We start from the raw sequence: 17406 nt of genomic DNA on the forward strand, positions 1-17406 counted from the left end.
CCTGGCGCCTCGCTACGTCGCAAACGCGACGGTAAAAGAAGCTCCATTTTGGAGCTTCTTTTTCGGTCCGCGCGGGAGTCGGGCCGTCTGAAGGCTCCGGCTCCCCCGCGGATCTACTGGCGGCGGCGGCAGACCGCCGCAAAGCGGCGGTATGTACCCCGCCAATATAAGTACATTAGAAGTACAGTACCTAAAATGAAACATAGTTATAAAACTGATCATAAAAATCTATACCGCAGGTTCAAGATACAAAAATGGGAATATCTTATTAATAGTTTCCATAACTTTATTGTACCTTTTTTCAGCTTTAATTTTCTTGAGCCAACAACCCCATTTGATAAAGATCATTTCCTTTATTTAAACATTATATTTATCTTTTCTCTCCCTTAAATAATCAAATAAAAGATATTCTGCAATATAATGCAACCAAAAGCCCCGCTAACATTGTTTGTTTTTCCATCCCAATGCTATTGCATCATATGCTGCTTTTAAAAGATTCTTTATTACTTTTGTTTTATTCAATCTGAATTTTCTCAGATTCAGAGTTTAAACATTCTTCTTATCATATTGGAGGTTTCTCCCCATCATTCTGTTTATCTCTTGTATAACTTCTAACCAAATTTTTTTGTGCACAGGGGCACTCCCACCATATATGAATATATGTTCCTATTTACTCACATCCGTGCCAGCAATTTGGAGAATTCTTTTAAAGTTTATTTTTATTCCACAAGTGCTCCCAAATAGAAAATACAAAATATACAAACTAACATCTTACAAACATAATGGACAATGACCAAACCATTTTGTTATACATCTCTTTTTTATATAAACCAAAACCAAATAACATATATAGTCCATCTAGAAATGTTATAGTTAAGTTTGAAGGAGCATGATCAGAGATCCAGAAACTATATCTATGCATTTATCCTATTTGAAAACTATTTGCTTGATTTACTAAATTGTGGATTTTGATATGACCCATGGATAATAAGTTGAGGGTAACATTTAGGGGCATGTAACAAAGGATCTATAGGATGAAGCAAAGGAAAACGATGCCAAAGAATTTACAAAATCCCAGCAGGCATAACTGTTTGTGCTCATATTAAAGGCTGAATGGATGAGAGAGTAAAGAGGGGGTGGGATGATTCAAAAACAGCTTACGCTCCTGCCTTTCACCAGGTTCCTTTTTATATAAGAGTTAAAGAATTACATTGACCTGAGCATAAGTCAACTTAAATGTTTTCAGTAATTTTCCCCCTAAAATGTCTAGATTTATACATGTGTATATATACAGTAATTCAATTCTGGTTATCCATCCCCCCACCCCCACCCCCGGTATAAATGTTGAGTATCCATTATGAAGGTCTCTGTCTGATGCTTAGGATGTGAGCAGATATTTCTTTCAGTTTAGGGTTGGTTAATATTAATATAATGGAGTGCGCAGAAGGAAACAGAGACAACAAGATGTTAATAAGCATTCCATCAACTCTTCCATTATAAATAACATTTTTCGTATAAATTATCATAGCAATGAAATATAAAAGGTAGAAGAAAAGGCATAACAACAAAGATTTCGTGACTTTAATGTGGACCTGAATGCTGAGGTCTGTCACACCACTTTTCTTCATATTTCTTCTGTGCTTCTGTAGAGAAGTGAGCAAAAGGATGGATGAAATGGTGCTCAGGCAGAAATTTATGAAAGAAAGAAAAAATTCCAAAGGAAGCAAAATAATGAAAATGTTGTTGCAAACGTCATTTTGACTGACATTCTCTAGCAGAGTTCCTGTAACATTGCAATCCTTTTTCTGTCCAAAAAGACTGACAAGTGAAGGAAGGTACAAAACCATGGAAATTACTATTGATATTCCAAGCAGCTTGGGTATAAGCACATTGATCCTTGCTTTCATCCACAGGAAGAGAGGATTGGCAAAGCTGGTGACCTTCACACAATAAAAAACACTAAGCCATGTGGCACACCAGTGGCTAACCATGCTGGAAAGCATCCAGGAAAAGTATATTAATTCTGCTATGTAAATATGCATAGTAGGCTGAAGAAAGAAGTAGATCACGGAGCTGTTCACTAGAAGGATCAAATGTACTAAAAATCTGGAGGTGCTCAAAGTAGTCAGAAGAAAATCACAAGGGACCATCTTCTTGCTTTGCAGCCATTGGTGTCCATTCACCACTACGATGAATCCATTTCCCAAAATACCAATCAGGGACACAATTCCAAAAATAATCCAAGAAAAGATATCCCATCTAGACATATTTCTACCTGTTATTTCTGGTGAAATTGTCTGTAATTTTGTTGTAATTTTCCCGGTTTCTGCCTGATGTTTGCTGAGGAACACTGCTGCTTGGGGCTTTTTAAATGATCGGATCATGCTACAGAATGCAATGTAAATTTCAGGAGGATTCTGTTACTAGTGACCTAACCAGGGATCATGTGGCAGATGTGAAATAATCATTTTTCCAGTCAGACAACACTAATGTAACTCTCATTTATTTATAGTTCTGTATCTCTTATTTGAGCCTTTTGTTGATCCCAGAAGTGTGCAGGATAGGACTTACTTGTAGCCTTATTCATGCAATTCAAACCTACATTCTGCAAGGGGAAATCCTCAGGATTTCCTCAGTATTCATCCTTACCTGTAAACATAACTAAAGCCCGATACAAATGGGCGCCTTATGGCACCCTCAGGCCAAAACTAGGGCTCAGGAGCTCACAGCAACCGCACACTCCCAAGCCCTAATTCATGTAGACGGTGCCATTGTTATGTATGTAGCAATGACATGATGTGTGTGCCACGTCCAAACAGCGTGACATGTGTGTTACGTCACCACGACATCCCAGGGCACAAGTGGCGCCTTGGCGGTGGTTCACCAAAGGAGCTCCATTTTGAAGCTCCTTTTTACTGTGGCTCGTTGCCTCCGGCCATCCCTTTCTCCAGGTCTGTACCAGGTCTATATTACTAATTCCCTCTTTCTTTTCCACTCCATTTGTCTGACAATTCATAGAATCATAAAGTTGGAAGAGATCACAGGGGCCATCCAGTCCAATTAATTAACCTTCTTTGACCATGCAGGAATACACAATCAAAGCACTCTTGACAGATGACCATCCAGCCTCTGTTTAAAGACCTCTAAAGAAGGAGAATCCACCACTCTCTGAGGGAGCGTCTTACACTGCCAAACAGCCCTAACTGTCAGGAAGTTCCTCCTAATGTTGAGGTAGACCCTATTTTCCTGCAGCTTGCATCCATTGCTCCGGGTCCTAGTCTCTGGAGCAGCTAAAAACAAGTCAGTTCCCTCCTCAGCATGACATCCCTTCAAGTATTTAAACAGGGCTATCATATCACCTCTTAACCTTCTCTTCTCCAGGCTAAATATCCCCAGCTCCCTAAGTCTTTCCTCATAGGGCATGGTTTCCAGACCCTTCACCATTTTAGTCGCCCTCCTTTGGACACGTTCCAGTTTCTCCACATCCTTTTTAAATTGTGGTGCCCAGAACTGGACACAGTATTCCAGGTGGGGCCTGACCAGAGCAGAATACAGTGGCACTATTACTTATCTTGATCTAGACACTATACTTTTATTGATGCAGCCAAAAATTGCATTGGCTTTTTTAGCTGCTGTGTTGCACTGTTGATTCATGTTCAACTTATGGTCTACTTGGACTCCCAGATCCCTTTCACATGTAGTTTCATTCAGCCAGGTGTCCCCCATCTGTAGCCAAGGGTCCGTAGGGGAATTTTATTATGTTGTTATTAGTCCAAATATTGCAAGAGGGGGCTGGCTACAAGAGCCCACCAAGATCGTCTCCCGATATGTATACGGAGTAGACCAGGGCCTCCCAATAACTGGAGCTGAGACAGACTTCTAGAATTAATAACCAATTTATTTATAAGGGGGAAAACACATACGATTCACTAGCATATACACACACATACAAGGCTCAGGAAAAGCATAGGTTAGCATGGAATAGGATTTTAGGCATCACTGGGGTGATACGTACCAGAATGTAGACTCCCTCCAGGAATCCAAATGGAATATGATGAGGATGGCATGAGGCTCAGCCATGGAATGACTGGCCAGGAATCAGGAGCCAGGAGCCAGGTCAGGGTTCAAGGGGACAGAGCTTCCCCCTGAAATCCAGACTGGCCCAGTGAACAAGCAAATCTTGGGAGTATTTATAGGCAAAATCTTGCTTCTGGCAAAGGTGCTTGATGGTGAGAACAAAGGTGTTTAATTACTTGCTTTTCACCTGGATGTCCCTGTCTGATTGTCTTAGTGGTCTTAAGCTGCTCGGACAACAGACCCTGGGGAGGCAAGAGCCTCAGGCAAGGCAAATATTTGCTCTTCCTGGTCATATGATAATCCTCTTATGCGACTCTCTAGATATGATGATGTGGGTGCCCCTCAGGGGTGTGTGTACATGTTCTCATGCCTTGCTGGCAATGGTGGATAGGCTATTAGAGTTCATCTAGGGGTCATTAAGGGTTATCATTTATACCAAAATTTATATGGAGCAGCATGGGTAACACATCCTATATCTGTGCATTTCATTTTTCTGCCCTAAGTGCAGTCAGTACCTTACATTTCTCCCTGTTGAAGTTCATTTTGTTACCTGTGGCCCAGTTTTCTAGTCTATTCAGGTCATCTTTAATGTTGATCCTGTCCTCTCGGGTATAAGCTACTCCTCCTAATTTGGTGTCATCTGCAAATTTGATAAGTATGCCCCAAATTTTGTCCTCCAAGTAATTGATAAAGATGTTGAATAGCACTGGGCCCAGGACAGAGCCCTGTGGGTGTCAGAACCAGTTAAGATCAAGTATAATATTAGACATATCCAGTTATTTAATATTCACTTCATGTATTCAGCTCATATATGATCACTGTTGTATGTAGATAGATAGATAGATAGATAGATAGATAGATAGATAGATAGATAGTTCTGTGTGTTGAAACATTGTATAGTGTTGGGGGTTGGGAAAATAAGGTGGAATATTAAGGGTGAGGTTTGGCTTGTGGATGGGACCCTGCTAAAGGGTTTGGAATGTGGGATAGAATGTAACAGTTCTTCAACTGTAAGGTGGCTGGTGGCCATGAAGATTGGAGTCCTGGGTGGGGTTTTAAAGTGGGAACCTTTCCTTTTGCCTCCAGATTCTGCAAAGACATGCTTGTGGTTACTTCTGCTGTGCATCTTACAATAAACTTTCTTGTTTTACATTACGTTGGTTGTGGATCATTAGCCTAAGGTTCTCAATTCTCACAGCGGGATCCCACTGGTCACTTCTCTCCAGGATGAAAAGGAGCCATTGCTCAGCACTCTTTGGGTTTGGCCAGTCAACTAATTACAAATCCATGTAACAGTTACCTTGTCTAACCCACATTTTACAAGCTTGTTTGCAAGAATGTCATGGGGAACTTTGTCAAAAGCCTTACTGAAATCAAGATATGCTATATCCACAGCATTCCCTTCATCCAACAAGCTGGTAATTTTATCCAAAAAAAAAGAGATCAAGTGTCTGGCATGACTTGTTTCTCCGAAACCCATGTTGACTTTTTGTGATTATGGCATTGCTCTCTAGATGTTCACAGACTCTCTGTTTAATGGTCTGCTCCAGATTCTTTCCTGGTATTGATGTCAGACTAACTGGACGATAAATGTTGGGATCCTCTTTTTCCCCCTTTTTGAAGATGGGGACAACGTTTGCCCTCCTCCAGTCTGTTGGGACTTCTGTTCTCCAGGAGTTCTCAAAGATTATTGCCAATGGCTCCAATATTACATTTGCCAGCTCTTTTAATACCCTTGGATGGAGTTCATCTGGTCCTGGAGATTTATATTAGTTTAGATTAACCAGATATTCCTCTACTATCTCTTTGCTTATTCTGTGCTGAGATTCCCCTATTCTGTCCTCTGCTCCATTATCCTCATGTTGAACACTCTTTTCCTTTTCTCAGAAGACTGAGGCAAAGAAGGTGTTGAGTAATTCTGCCTTTTCTCTGTCTTCTGTTAGCATTTTGCCAGATAGAACATCTTTGAAGAACATCAAACAGAATCAAGGTATACTTCCATAAACCTTTTTCAGTTTAATAAAAAAAAAACTTAGATTGAATTGATGTTTGGAGACACCTTTATGGAAGTGCAAGGGATTATACCTACTTCTCAGGAAGACATAAAACCTTCTCAAGGATTGATTTATGTTTAGTCTCTAAAACATTGTGCAACATGATTATAAAAATTACAAAGTTATATGTAAAAAAATCATGGATATAATGCCAAGGTAAATTTCTGATCATAATCCAATTACAATGTCTCTTAGAGAATTAAAAATTGATTATAATTGGAGACGATGAAAACTTACAAAGCAATCAGGACATGTTTTAAAAAACCAAACAAATATTTAAATTGCATTTTGAAGAAAATCTGGATAAGGGAGTAAATATAATAACTGTATGGGAGCAAGGAAGGCTATGTGTGGCTTCTTTATTCAGAAAAATTGGAAAATTAAAAAGAAGCAAAAAGAGAAGATTTAGAAAATAATGTCAGGAGTTAGGAGTACAGAACAAAAACTACAAGAAGAACCAACGAATAAAAAATTGCAAAAGAATTAAAGATCTTATAGAAACAAATATCTATAGAGATATCAGAAGAAATGGCAAACAAATTAAAATATGCAAAACAAAAATATGTCCAATATGGAAACAAACCAGGGGAATGGCTGGTGCAACTGATAAGGAAAGAAAAAGAGTAAAAAAAATATTAGAAAAATACAAGATGGAGGAGAAACATTTACAGAACAGGGGAAAATCAAAAAGATTTTTTCAGATTATTTTTCAAAACTGTTTAAAGAACCAAAAAATGCTATTAGGAAACTAGAAGAATATCTGGGGGGGAAAACACAGATCATTCCTCTAAAGGAAAATCAGAAAGAAATACTAAACCAACCAATAACATCTATTGAAATAAAAGAAGCTATAAACAATTGTTAGACAGGAAAATCTCCACACCCCAACAGTTTTCCACCAGCATATTACAAACACTTTCAGGATGATCTAATTGGAGTTTTGGGGGGAAATGATGAACAACATTAAATAACACTTTAATCCCTAAATAAGATCGAAACCATCTCCAGCTCAAAAATTACAGACCGATCTCTCTGTTAAATAATGACTACAAAATAGGCTAAAGAAATTCTGGGAGAATGGATGGATGAATGAAGATCAATGTGGCTTTTTGCCAAAATGATATTTAAGGGGTAACATCAGGCATATACTTAATTTAATTGAGTATTATGAAATACATAATGAATAGCAGCTGGCAGTGATCTTCATTGATATTGAAAAAGCCTTTGACAATTTAAATTGGCAATTAATGTTGAGAATATTAGAAAACATGAAAGCAGGTAAAAGGTTCTTGGATTGAATAAAAGCAATTTACAGTAACCAAAAATCTCAGATAATAATAAATGGTGGGAAAACTAAGGTGATAAAGATAAACAGGGGGACAAGGCAAGGTTGCCCACTGAAGTTCTTGATTACTTTAGAAATCTTGCTGAAAAATATAAGATTTGAACAAAATATTAAAGGAGTAAGAGTCAAAGGCACAGAATTTAAAACTCGAGCATTTGCAGATGACTTGGTAATTTCCTTAGGAGAACCTCTTACAAATGTAAATAGTCTTACAGAAGCCCAAAATGTTATTTTTATTTCAAATATCCCCATTATAAAAAAAATGAGTCACCTTTTAAAGAACGGCAAAAAGGTTTAGCACATTTTATTGGGCCGGTAAGAGGCCCAGGATCAGATTTAAATATCTGCAGAACTGTAGAGAACAGAGAGGCTTAGCCTTACCAAATCTGAAAATGTATTATGAATCTAGTTGTTTGGTATGGATTAAAGATTAGGTTTACTTGTGCAACAGGAATTTAAAATTAGAAAGAGCTGGCTTATTTTATGGCTGGCATGCATATCTCTTTTACAACAAAGAGAAAGTTAATAAAAAAATTTAAAACCATTACATTAGGGACACACTTCTACGAAGATTTTACAAATATGGAAAAAACACAAAACAAGAATATGTGAAAAGATACCAACACGGGCTTCCCCTCACAAAGCACTATTCAGAATTGATCCATGGTTAAACAAACAGTGTTATAAATATGAAGATTTAATAAATAGCACTATATGTCAGGGATGTTTACACCAGTGAAGAGATCCAGGATTTATATTCTGGAAGCCAGGTGGAGAGCATCTGGATAAAAATGAAAGGGGAGAGAAACAACAGGGATGTTATTGTGGCGTCTACTACAGACCCCCAAGTCAGACTGAGGAATTGGATGATGACTTTCTAGAACAGATACAACTAGCTATACAACTAGAAATGTTATAGAAACATTGATAGGAAAACATTGATAGGAAAATGTGGGGAAGAACAGAAATAAAAGTACTTAGAAAAAGATAAAATAATACCTCGAAGATCATAGTTAAAGAAGTAACGAGTGATAAGATATTTATATGTAGTTAATTGCTGTTAGTAAGGGTGGGTTTTGAGGGGTGGATGTAAGTATGTATGTATAAGTATTGGTTTTTTTTCTTTTTGAACTAGAATTATTAAACCAATAAATCACCTTCTTGTGTCTGTGGCACTTCCTCCTTTTCCCCCTCCCCAGGTTTCTTTCAGAAATTTGAAGAAATGAAGGAAGAATCATCTTGTGCACTAGTAATGAAATCATTTCAAAGTGGTCTCTGTGTTTCTAAAGCTCGGGACCCTTTGGGAAGTCTATTTCTCAATCAGCCCTATTTGATAATCCCCACATCTTCTCAATCACAGTTTTGAAAATATTACTTTGTTTATCAGCTTGATCAATGATGGAAGTATCTTCTTGTTTACTAATACTGAAATAGATGCTGAAATCATTCCAAAGTATCCTCTGTGTTTCTAAGGCCCAGTATCTTTTATGTAAATCTCTTTCTGACTCAGTCCAGTTTAATGACCCTCTCCCCTTCTCAATCACAGTATTGAAAATGCTGATGGATTGTACTACTTTGTTTACCAGCTTGAGAGTTATTATAGCCATTTCTACTTCCTTCTTCCTCTCCTCTTTGGTAAGACTGCAAATTCCTAAGGATGGATACTCTTGAAATGTTTACAGATCACTTCTTCATTTCTAATGAAGAGATTTTACTAGCAAATTGCTGGTATTGGTGTTTTTGCTTATGATTCCAATGAAAGAAAAGTCTGATTGGTAGCAATTACAGTTCCTGGAATTGGTTTCACACTAAGAGCCATATAATGCGAGGCAGGTGAACTGAAATTGTGTCAGAATAATAGCACCTTTGGTTGATGCTTATGGCATGTCTTTGCCCCCTTTCTGATATTACCCCACAGGATACTATTTTAGCTGTGTTGATTTTTAGTAACACACACACACAAAAAAAGCCAGTAAGTACCATCTTTCCTGTTTGTGCTGACTTGGGGAGATGGGTATGTTTAGTCTGGAGAAGAGACAGTTAAAGGGAGCTATGGTAGCCCTCTGTAAGTATTTGAAGGGGTGTCACATTGAGGATGTAGCCCTCTGTAAGTATTTGAAGGGGTGTCACATTGAGGATGGAGCCCTCTGTAAGTATTTGAAGGAGTGTCACATTGAGGATGGAGCCCTCTGTAAGTACTTGAAGGAGTGTCACATTGAGGATGGAGCCCTCTGTAAGTATTTGAAGGGGTGTCACATTGAGGATGGAGCCCTCTGTAAGTATTTGAAGGAGTGTCACATTGAGGATGGAGCCCTCTGTAAGTATTTGAAGGGGTGTCACATTGAGGATGGAGCTTCTGTAAGTATTTGAAGGGGTGTCACATTGAGGATGGAGCCCTCTGTAAGTATTTGAAGGAGTGTCACATTGAGGATGGAGCCCTCTGTAAGTATTTGAAGGGGTGTCACATTGAGGATGGAGCTTCTGTAAGTATTTGAAGGGGTGTCACATTGAGGATGGAGCCCTCTGTAAGTATTTGAAGGGGTGTCACATTGAGGATGGAGCCCTCTGTAAGTACTTGAAGGGGTGTCACATTGGGAATGGAGCAAGTTTGTTTTCTGCTGCTCCAGAGAATAGGACCCAGAACAATGGATAATTATTATTATTATAATAATTATTTATTTATTTATATGCCGCCTCTCCCACAAGATTGAGGTGGCTTACAACACTGAGTAAAACACAGTATAAAACACAACATACAGTTAAAATACATCCCATTAATTCCCTCCCCCCATCTGTACTACTATAAAATATCACTAAACAAAGAAAGAATTACAATAGTCAATAATCAAGCCAGTGAGAAACAAGGGGATGAGCAGTTTAGGTGTTCTCTTTAATGGTCTGTATCCATGGGAGACCAGGTGGGTTATTCAGGCAAGGCCTGTCAGAAGAGATCTGTCATGACAGCCCTTTTAAAGCTGTCAACGTTGGTAATATTCCGCATCTCCTCCGACAGGCCTTTCCACAATTTCGGAGAGGCTGGTGAGAAGACCCTCTGGATAGCCATGGTCAACCTGGTATTTATTGGTTGAAGGAGGTCCTTCCCAGAGGACCTAAGTCTGCAGCGCGGATTATATGGAAGGAGGCAATCCACAAAAAGGTTGGACCCTAGCCATGTAGGGCATTAAAGGTGATAACCAAAACTTTGTACTGTGCCTGGAAACTAATAGGCAACCAGTGAAGAGATTTTAAGACGGGGTAATGTGGTCACCCCTAGCTGTCCCAGTGACCCCTCTGGCTGCCATATTTTGGACTAATTGAAGTTTCCGGATGAGGCACAAGAGTAGCCGCATGTAGAGTGCATTGCAGAAATCGAGTCGCAAGGTTACCAGTTCATGTACTACAGTTTCTAGCTACAGGAAAAGATTCCAGCTTAACATTAGGAGAAACTTCCTGACAGTATGAGCTGTTGGACAGTACAACACCTTCCCTTGGAGTATGGTGGAGTCTCCTTTAGAGGTTTTTAAACAGAGGCTGGATGACCATCTGTTGGGGGTACTTTGATGTTGAGTTCTCGCATGGCAGGGCATCGGACTGAGTGGCTCTTGTGGTCTCTTCCAACTCTGTGATTCTATGATTCTAAGTACCAGTGTTTGTGTATGACCTTCTGTATATCTTTAGTGATATGATTAAATATCAGAGAACAGTGTAGGAGATTAGACTGAGGTCTGTGTTGATTTTGTAGAAGCTCCAGTCTAGATTTGCCAGCTGCTTTTACCAACCCTTTGGATATCACTTTGAGACTCATAAAACACAGAATAGGAGAACATCTCTCTAATCTAAAGAATAGAAGGATAGGAGCTCCTTTGGTTGGTCATTTTGCAGAAATGCAGAGTTCTACAGCAAATTTCCAATAATAGAAAGAATTTATAGTAGCAAAGATTTTTTTAAAAAAGAGGTGGAATGGATTCTAACACTGAAATTCCTGTTACCTTCAGGACTAAATATAGATTTGGAACTACAATATTTAATCTGAATACAATAGAGAAAGATTGTGTTAGAATAGAGGTATATACATGAGTGAAACAATGGCATGAATGGGCTGAGTAATCACCTGGAGAGATTGCATCAGCTGTCCCTGTGTGTCATTCCAAGACATGTCATTGTTTAGCTGAAATATGTATGTATAAAGAATTGCTGTAGATTCTGATCTCTTCAATCTCCATGGTCCTGTATTTGGGAGAGTGTTTACAACTCTATTGAATTCTTTGGGAGGGTATGTATTATTTTTATATGAATAATGTGAGTATTTTTATGTTATAGTCCATTGAGTGTTGTCTCACCTTTCCAATATGTATAATATATGTGTATTGATATTTGTTTCCTGCCCCCGAAGAAGGCTTTTTTTCATTGTATCTGAAACATGTTGGACTTTTTGAACACTGACTAAACAGTTGACTATCCTGTTTATCACATGGAGCTTATCTCCTCACATTTTTCTACTTTTCTGTGTGCTTTTCAGTACTCTTTTCATTAATGATTAGATCTGGGCCTGGTGGTGTTCCAGACCTGATCATAAAAATCAGCAACTCAGTTTCATGTTAGGTCATCAATAGCCATTCTGGTGTAGCTAATGAGCCCAGAGTGGAATTTAAAACTTCTAATTCTATGGTTGAATTCCCTTCTTTATCCTTAAGTAGTGTGGAAACATAATCTTCCCATACATGGGAAGGAATATTACAGCATGGTGCTTCGTGACATTACATTACATTACAGACCTCTCCCATAACAGAATTGTTTGGTATTCTTCTGTAAAGAACATCAATCAATGCTGACCATTGTTTTTGCCTAGATTAACTGGTTCTTTTTGCTACTAGATTTTTATAGTATTGTTTTATATGTATTGTAGTATGTTTTAGGTAAATCTCGACAACTATCTCTCCTGTACTAATAATAGAGGTTCCCTAAGACTTTTGTTTCGTTTTGTTTTGGTGCATTCTTTTTCCAATTCTGTTTCTGGCCTCTTCTAATTGGAAACTGTTTTTCTTTCCTCGATGCTTCTTATGATCAGTGTAAACATAATAAAAAAGCATTGAGTAATCTCCCAACAAAATAGAGCTAGCAGCCTAGTTCTATATAACTGCATCCAGAGGCTTTCCAAACCAGTCCCTGAACAAGGAAGAGAAGGACAGCTGTTTCTTGGTGGCCATTTTCACTGGGGACCTTATCGCGCACACCATTTTCAACGTTCTGGGGACTGAAGGAGGACGCTCGTGTGCATGCGCAGCCGCCCAAAAATGGATTTTATTGCACACAATTCAGTCCTCCAACAGTCCCCGTTCCATCCCCCGGCACACACCCGTTCGCGTCCAGTCCTGACAGGCGCCATTTTTTGCCAACGGAAGGTAGTCCGTCAGGCAAAAATCACGCCTGTCAGGACTGGACGCGAACGGGTGCTCATCGGGGGATGGAACAGGGACTGTTGGAGGACTGAATTGTGTGCGATAAAATCCGTTTTTGGGCAGCCGCGCGTGCACACGAGCGTCCTCCTTCAGTCTTCAGAACATTGAAAATTGTGTGTGTGATAAGGTCCTTAGTGATAGTTTTAAAAAAAAAACTTGGAGAGTGTGTCTGTTGCTCAAGGCTTCTGTGAATCACTTCTGTGAGTCACTGGGAGGTGGAGCTAGCAGCCTGGCTGCAGTTATATAGAGTTAATTAAAGGAGCCCTAATGGTGCACAGAGTTTCACAGTCAAGGAGGACTTAGACCACAGTGCAGAAGGTGAACTGGGAACAGTTTGTGAGGGGAGCTCCTTTAATTTTTCACTTCTTTTCTTTAAAGGGCTTGTGGGGGGCTTTTGCTCTGAAAGCAAACTTTGCTCTGATTTCCCTCCAGTGGGAGCTAGCTGCCAGGAGCTCTCTATGTAGCTATAGCCCCGGTCGACTGAGGTCACTGACAGAGCTTGGGGACAAAGAGTATAGAACCATAGAATCATAGAATCGTAGAGTTGGAAGAGACCAAAAGGGCCATCCAATCCAACCTCCTGCCATGCAGGAACTCTCAATCAAAGCATCCCCGACAGATGGCCATCCAGCCTCTGTTTAAAGACCTCCAAAGAAGGAGACTGCACGACACTCCGAGGGAGTGTGTTCCACTGTCGAACAGCCCTTACTGTCAGGAAGTTCCTCCTAATGTTGAGGTGGAATCTCTCCAGGTGGAGAGTGTCTGGATAAAAATTAATGGGGAGGGAAACAACAGGGATGTTATTGTGGGAGTCTACTACAGACCCCCAAAAGTTTGCTGAATTTGAGTAGGTTATTCTGGAGAAAATTCATATGTACTTTGAGGTTAAAGTCCTTTTTTTCTGGGATTCTGTTTTCTCACCCCCAAAAAAGAAACAAGGTAAAATAGCCATCTAAACTTCCAAGAGTTTTCTCCCAACTGTGTTTTTTTAAAATATCTCTGTCTTTTCACATCCAGGAAAATAACTGTCCTATGAGAGTTCAGGAATTAACAGAGGCATTTTTAAAGGGGTGTGCCATTTTGTTTTCTTGCAGACTTGTGGACCTAGGAAAGCTACACTCTTTTCCAGATAGTCTCACAATCAAAAGATCACAGGTAGTTTTGAGTAGGTACTGCAGGAAGGTTTCACTCCTTTTGACATAAAAGGATGCAGAGGGATTTATTTTTGTTGCCCAGTGCCATACAAAATTAATTCACAGCAAGCTATCTTGTCTGAAACAGACTAACTAGAAGTTGCAACTTGGGGAGCATAGAGATTTGCCAGAGAACCAGCTTTAATCCCATTAAAGTTATCCAGAGCAAGGTTCCTGCCACATGATTCTGCTTTGACTGCTATGGGTGCATCTTATGAAATCCTGGTATTTGTAGGCGTTTATCAAATGGGTTTTTTCCAGCTCAGATCCAGGGCGAGTGTGAATCGAGCGATGCGAATTCACATCATAACATAAGTATTTTCACACCTGGTTCCTTTCAATGGGAGCTCCTCCCGTGGGGCTTCCGCAGGGCTTCCGAACTGAACCCTTACTGGCTCCTCATTTTGGGGAGTCCGCTAAAAAGTGCGTTGACGGGATTCGCATTGAGGCTCGGTTTGAATTCACTGCGTATTGGTCTGGTGTGGAATACCAGTTTGCTTGTGCTCTGGAACAGCACCGTAAAACCCCCAGGTTGCAAATTTCCCATGATGCCGTGCTGCAATTTTGCCCCATTTGCTTCCGGTGCTCCCCCCTGAATGAATGCATTCACATTTTAACGTGGACAGGAGACATGCTGGTGAGGAGGGGGGGGGGAAGATGGCGGGAGAGAGAGAGGGAAAAGAGGGAGCAAAGAGAGAGAGAGTGGGGTTAGGAAAGTTTCTAAAGGACTCTTTGGGAGTGGGGGGCAGGACGTCCTCCAAAGTGGGGCCAAGGTGAAGGCAGGGTTTACTTCCAAGTAGAACTGCAGTTTCTACAGTTTATTATTTTGCAGTGAAAGAAATTTCACTGATTATTTTGCAGTGAAAGAAATTTATTATTATTATTATTATTATTATTATTATTATTATTAAAATTCTTTCACTGCAAAATAACAACAACAACAACAACAATTTTGCCGGTGGGTGATACATTCGGATGAAGCAGAGGGCATTTAGAGTTGGTGACATTCCCTATCATTCACGTGAGGCTAGGGATGGAGGGTAGGTCCAGATGACAGATCTGAAGGGAAAGAAACAGTAGGCTGGAGGGAGAGATGGAACTCCCAGAATTCCATAGCCTTGAGCCAAGGACCCCACAACAAAATCCAACTCCCATAATAATAATAATAATAATAATAATAATAATAATAATTTATTATTTTAAAATAATAATAATAAATTTTAAAATAATATTATTAATAACAATAATTTAAGTTATTAGTTTGCTGAGGCACCAGAGCTCTCTGGCAGAGAAGGCTCAATGTCTCAGGACACTACAGTTCCCAGAATTCCATAGCACTGAGCCAGGACAGTTAAAGTGAAGTCAAACCGGATTATTTCCCCAGTGCAGATGCAGAGGCTAGCATTCACATGAAACTGGAAAGGGATGAGAGGTAGATTTCAATCCAGATGACAGATCTGAAGGGAAAGAAACAGGAGGCTGCAGGGAGAGATGGTACTCCCAGAATTCCATAGCCTCAAGCCAAGGACCCCACAACAAACTCCAACTCCCATTATTATTATTATTATTATTATTATTATTATTATTATTAAAATAATAATTTATTATTATTATTAAAATAATAATAATTAATTTTTAAAATATTATTATTAATAATAATAACAATAATTTAAGTTATTAGTTTGCTGAGGCACCAGAGCTCTCTGGCAGAGAAGGCTCAATGTCTCAGGACACTACAGTTCCCAGAATTCCATAGCACTGAGCCAGGACAGTTAAAGTGGAGTTAAACCAGATTATCTCTCCAGTGTGGATGCAACCTAAGAGAAGGCAACTGCTACAAAGGGAAGGAGAGATGTAGATGAAATGGATGCGGAGAATGACAAGAGGATAGATGTCAATATGGCTGAAATGGATGGGGGCTCTGACAGGGAGGAACTCTTTGAATTTGGCTGCCAGGGATGGGAAAATAGAAGGGAGGAAGAAAGGGGAAGCTGTCATTCCCGTGAAAGTGGAACCAGGCTCCCTTCACCCCGGAAGTGCAAAGGTTCAGGATGCGTCCAGAGCCCCACTGAGCATACGCAAAGGTCCCAATTCGAATAGTTGAATCCGCATGGTATGCACCAGTGTGGTAATACAATTTGCACTCACTCCGCTTCACCTGAATCCACATCACGTGACTTGCCTTGGATTTGATTCCCCCTCAATTCAGAAGGGCAACCAGGTGTGATAAAACAGTCACTCTATAACGTCAATTCGCATTGTTCGACCCACAGTCACACCTGATCTTAGCTTCAATAACCTCAGTGTGATAAATGCCGTAGTTTGGAGAGGCAGTAGAGCTCTCTGATTAGGTTTCTAAATGTCTCAACAATGGGATCATTGCAGTTGGCGTGGAATTGTAGAGCTATAATTGTATAGTGTGAAAGGGCTGAAGTAATGTTGTGTAAAGGGTGTTAATTTTTGGATCAAGGATCAGGTCACACTTTAATATAGATTACTCTCTTTGATGGTTATTCTCCACAAAGAACATTCAGTTTTGTACTTAGGGCTAATCGGAATGAAAAGCAATGAGAATGGAAAGGAAATTGCTGAATTTAGACTCTAAAAAACACTAACAAAGGCATGAGAGATAAATATTGTGGAAAACTATATGGGAAAACATATCTTAAAACTTCCATCTCAGCTCTGACCATAATAGTAATCTTTTGAATGCTTTTGGTGCTCTTTGTGTCATTTTGACAGCAGATAAACCATTGAGTCATAAAACATACAGGCCATTTGTTTCTATGGACCTTATCACATAGGGAAAAATAGGAAGAAGCAGGTATAAACTAACATTATCCTGTGAAAATCATACAATCATGGTGAACATTTTCACACATAGCGATTAAAGAGACTTATCCCAACAATTGATTTCCCCATTAATGAACTACCTGGTTATTGCCAAGATAAATCCTCTTTAATTGTGATGTTGTTCAAAAATCTTCACCTCAATTGCGCTATTTTCATGGAATAATGTCCATTTAAACCCCTGCTTTTCCCCAATTTTCCCTGCATGATAAATTCATATGTGTGTGTTTTGAAGATGATTTGTAATAATATTTTAATGCTGTATTTAAAACAGTCAATAAAGAAATGGGCATATTTTCAAAACCCTTTTTAAAAAAGAAATAGAAAGATCCTGAAGAGTAAAGATATATAACTGAGCACTAAAGTCAAAATCAATTAGGCCATTGTATTCCTCGTTACCATTTACAGATGTGAGGGCTGGAAAGTGA

General features: G+C 39.4%; 1 protein-coding gene across 1 annotated transcript; it reads right to left on the minus strand.

The window, feature by feature from the left end:
- Window positions 1-1355: 1355 nt before the first annotated feature.
- On the minus strand, window positions 1356-5107 carry LOC149323416 (taste receptor type 2 member 104-like). Its single transcript, XM_089477580.1, has 2 exons — window positions 5002-5107; window positions 1356-2248 (listed from the first exon to the last, which is right to left on the minus strand). The coding sequence occupies exons 1-2, from the start codon at window positions 5105-5107 to the stop codon at window positions 1356-1358; spliced, it is 999 nt and encodes a 332-aa protein (XP_089333706.1).
- Between the last annotated feature and the right edge of the window lie 12299 nt (window positions 5108-17406).

Source organism: Sceloporus occidentalis, unplaced genomic scaffold (assembly GCF_023333645.1).
Source record: "Sceloporus occidentalis isolate IW3139 unplaced genomic scaffold, rSceOcc1.0.p SCAF_1, whole genome shotgun sequence".
In the NCBI taxonomy this organism is placed as follows: Eukaryota; Metazoa; Chordata; class Lepidosauria; order Squamata; family Phrynosomatidae; genus Sceloporus; species Sceloporus occidentalis.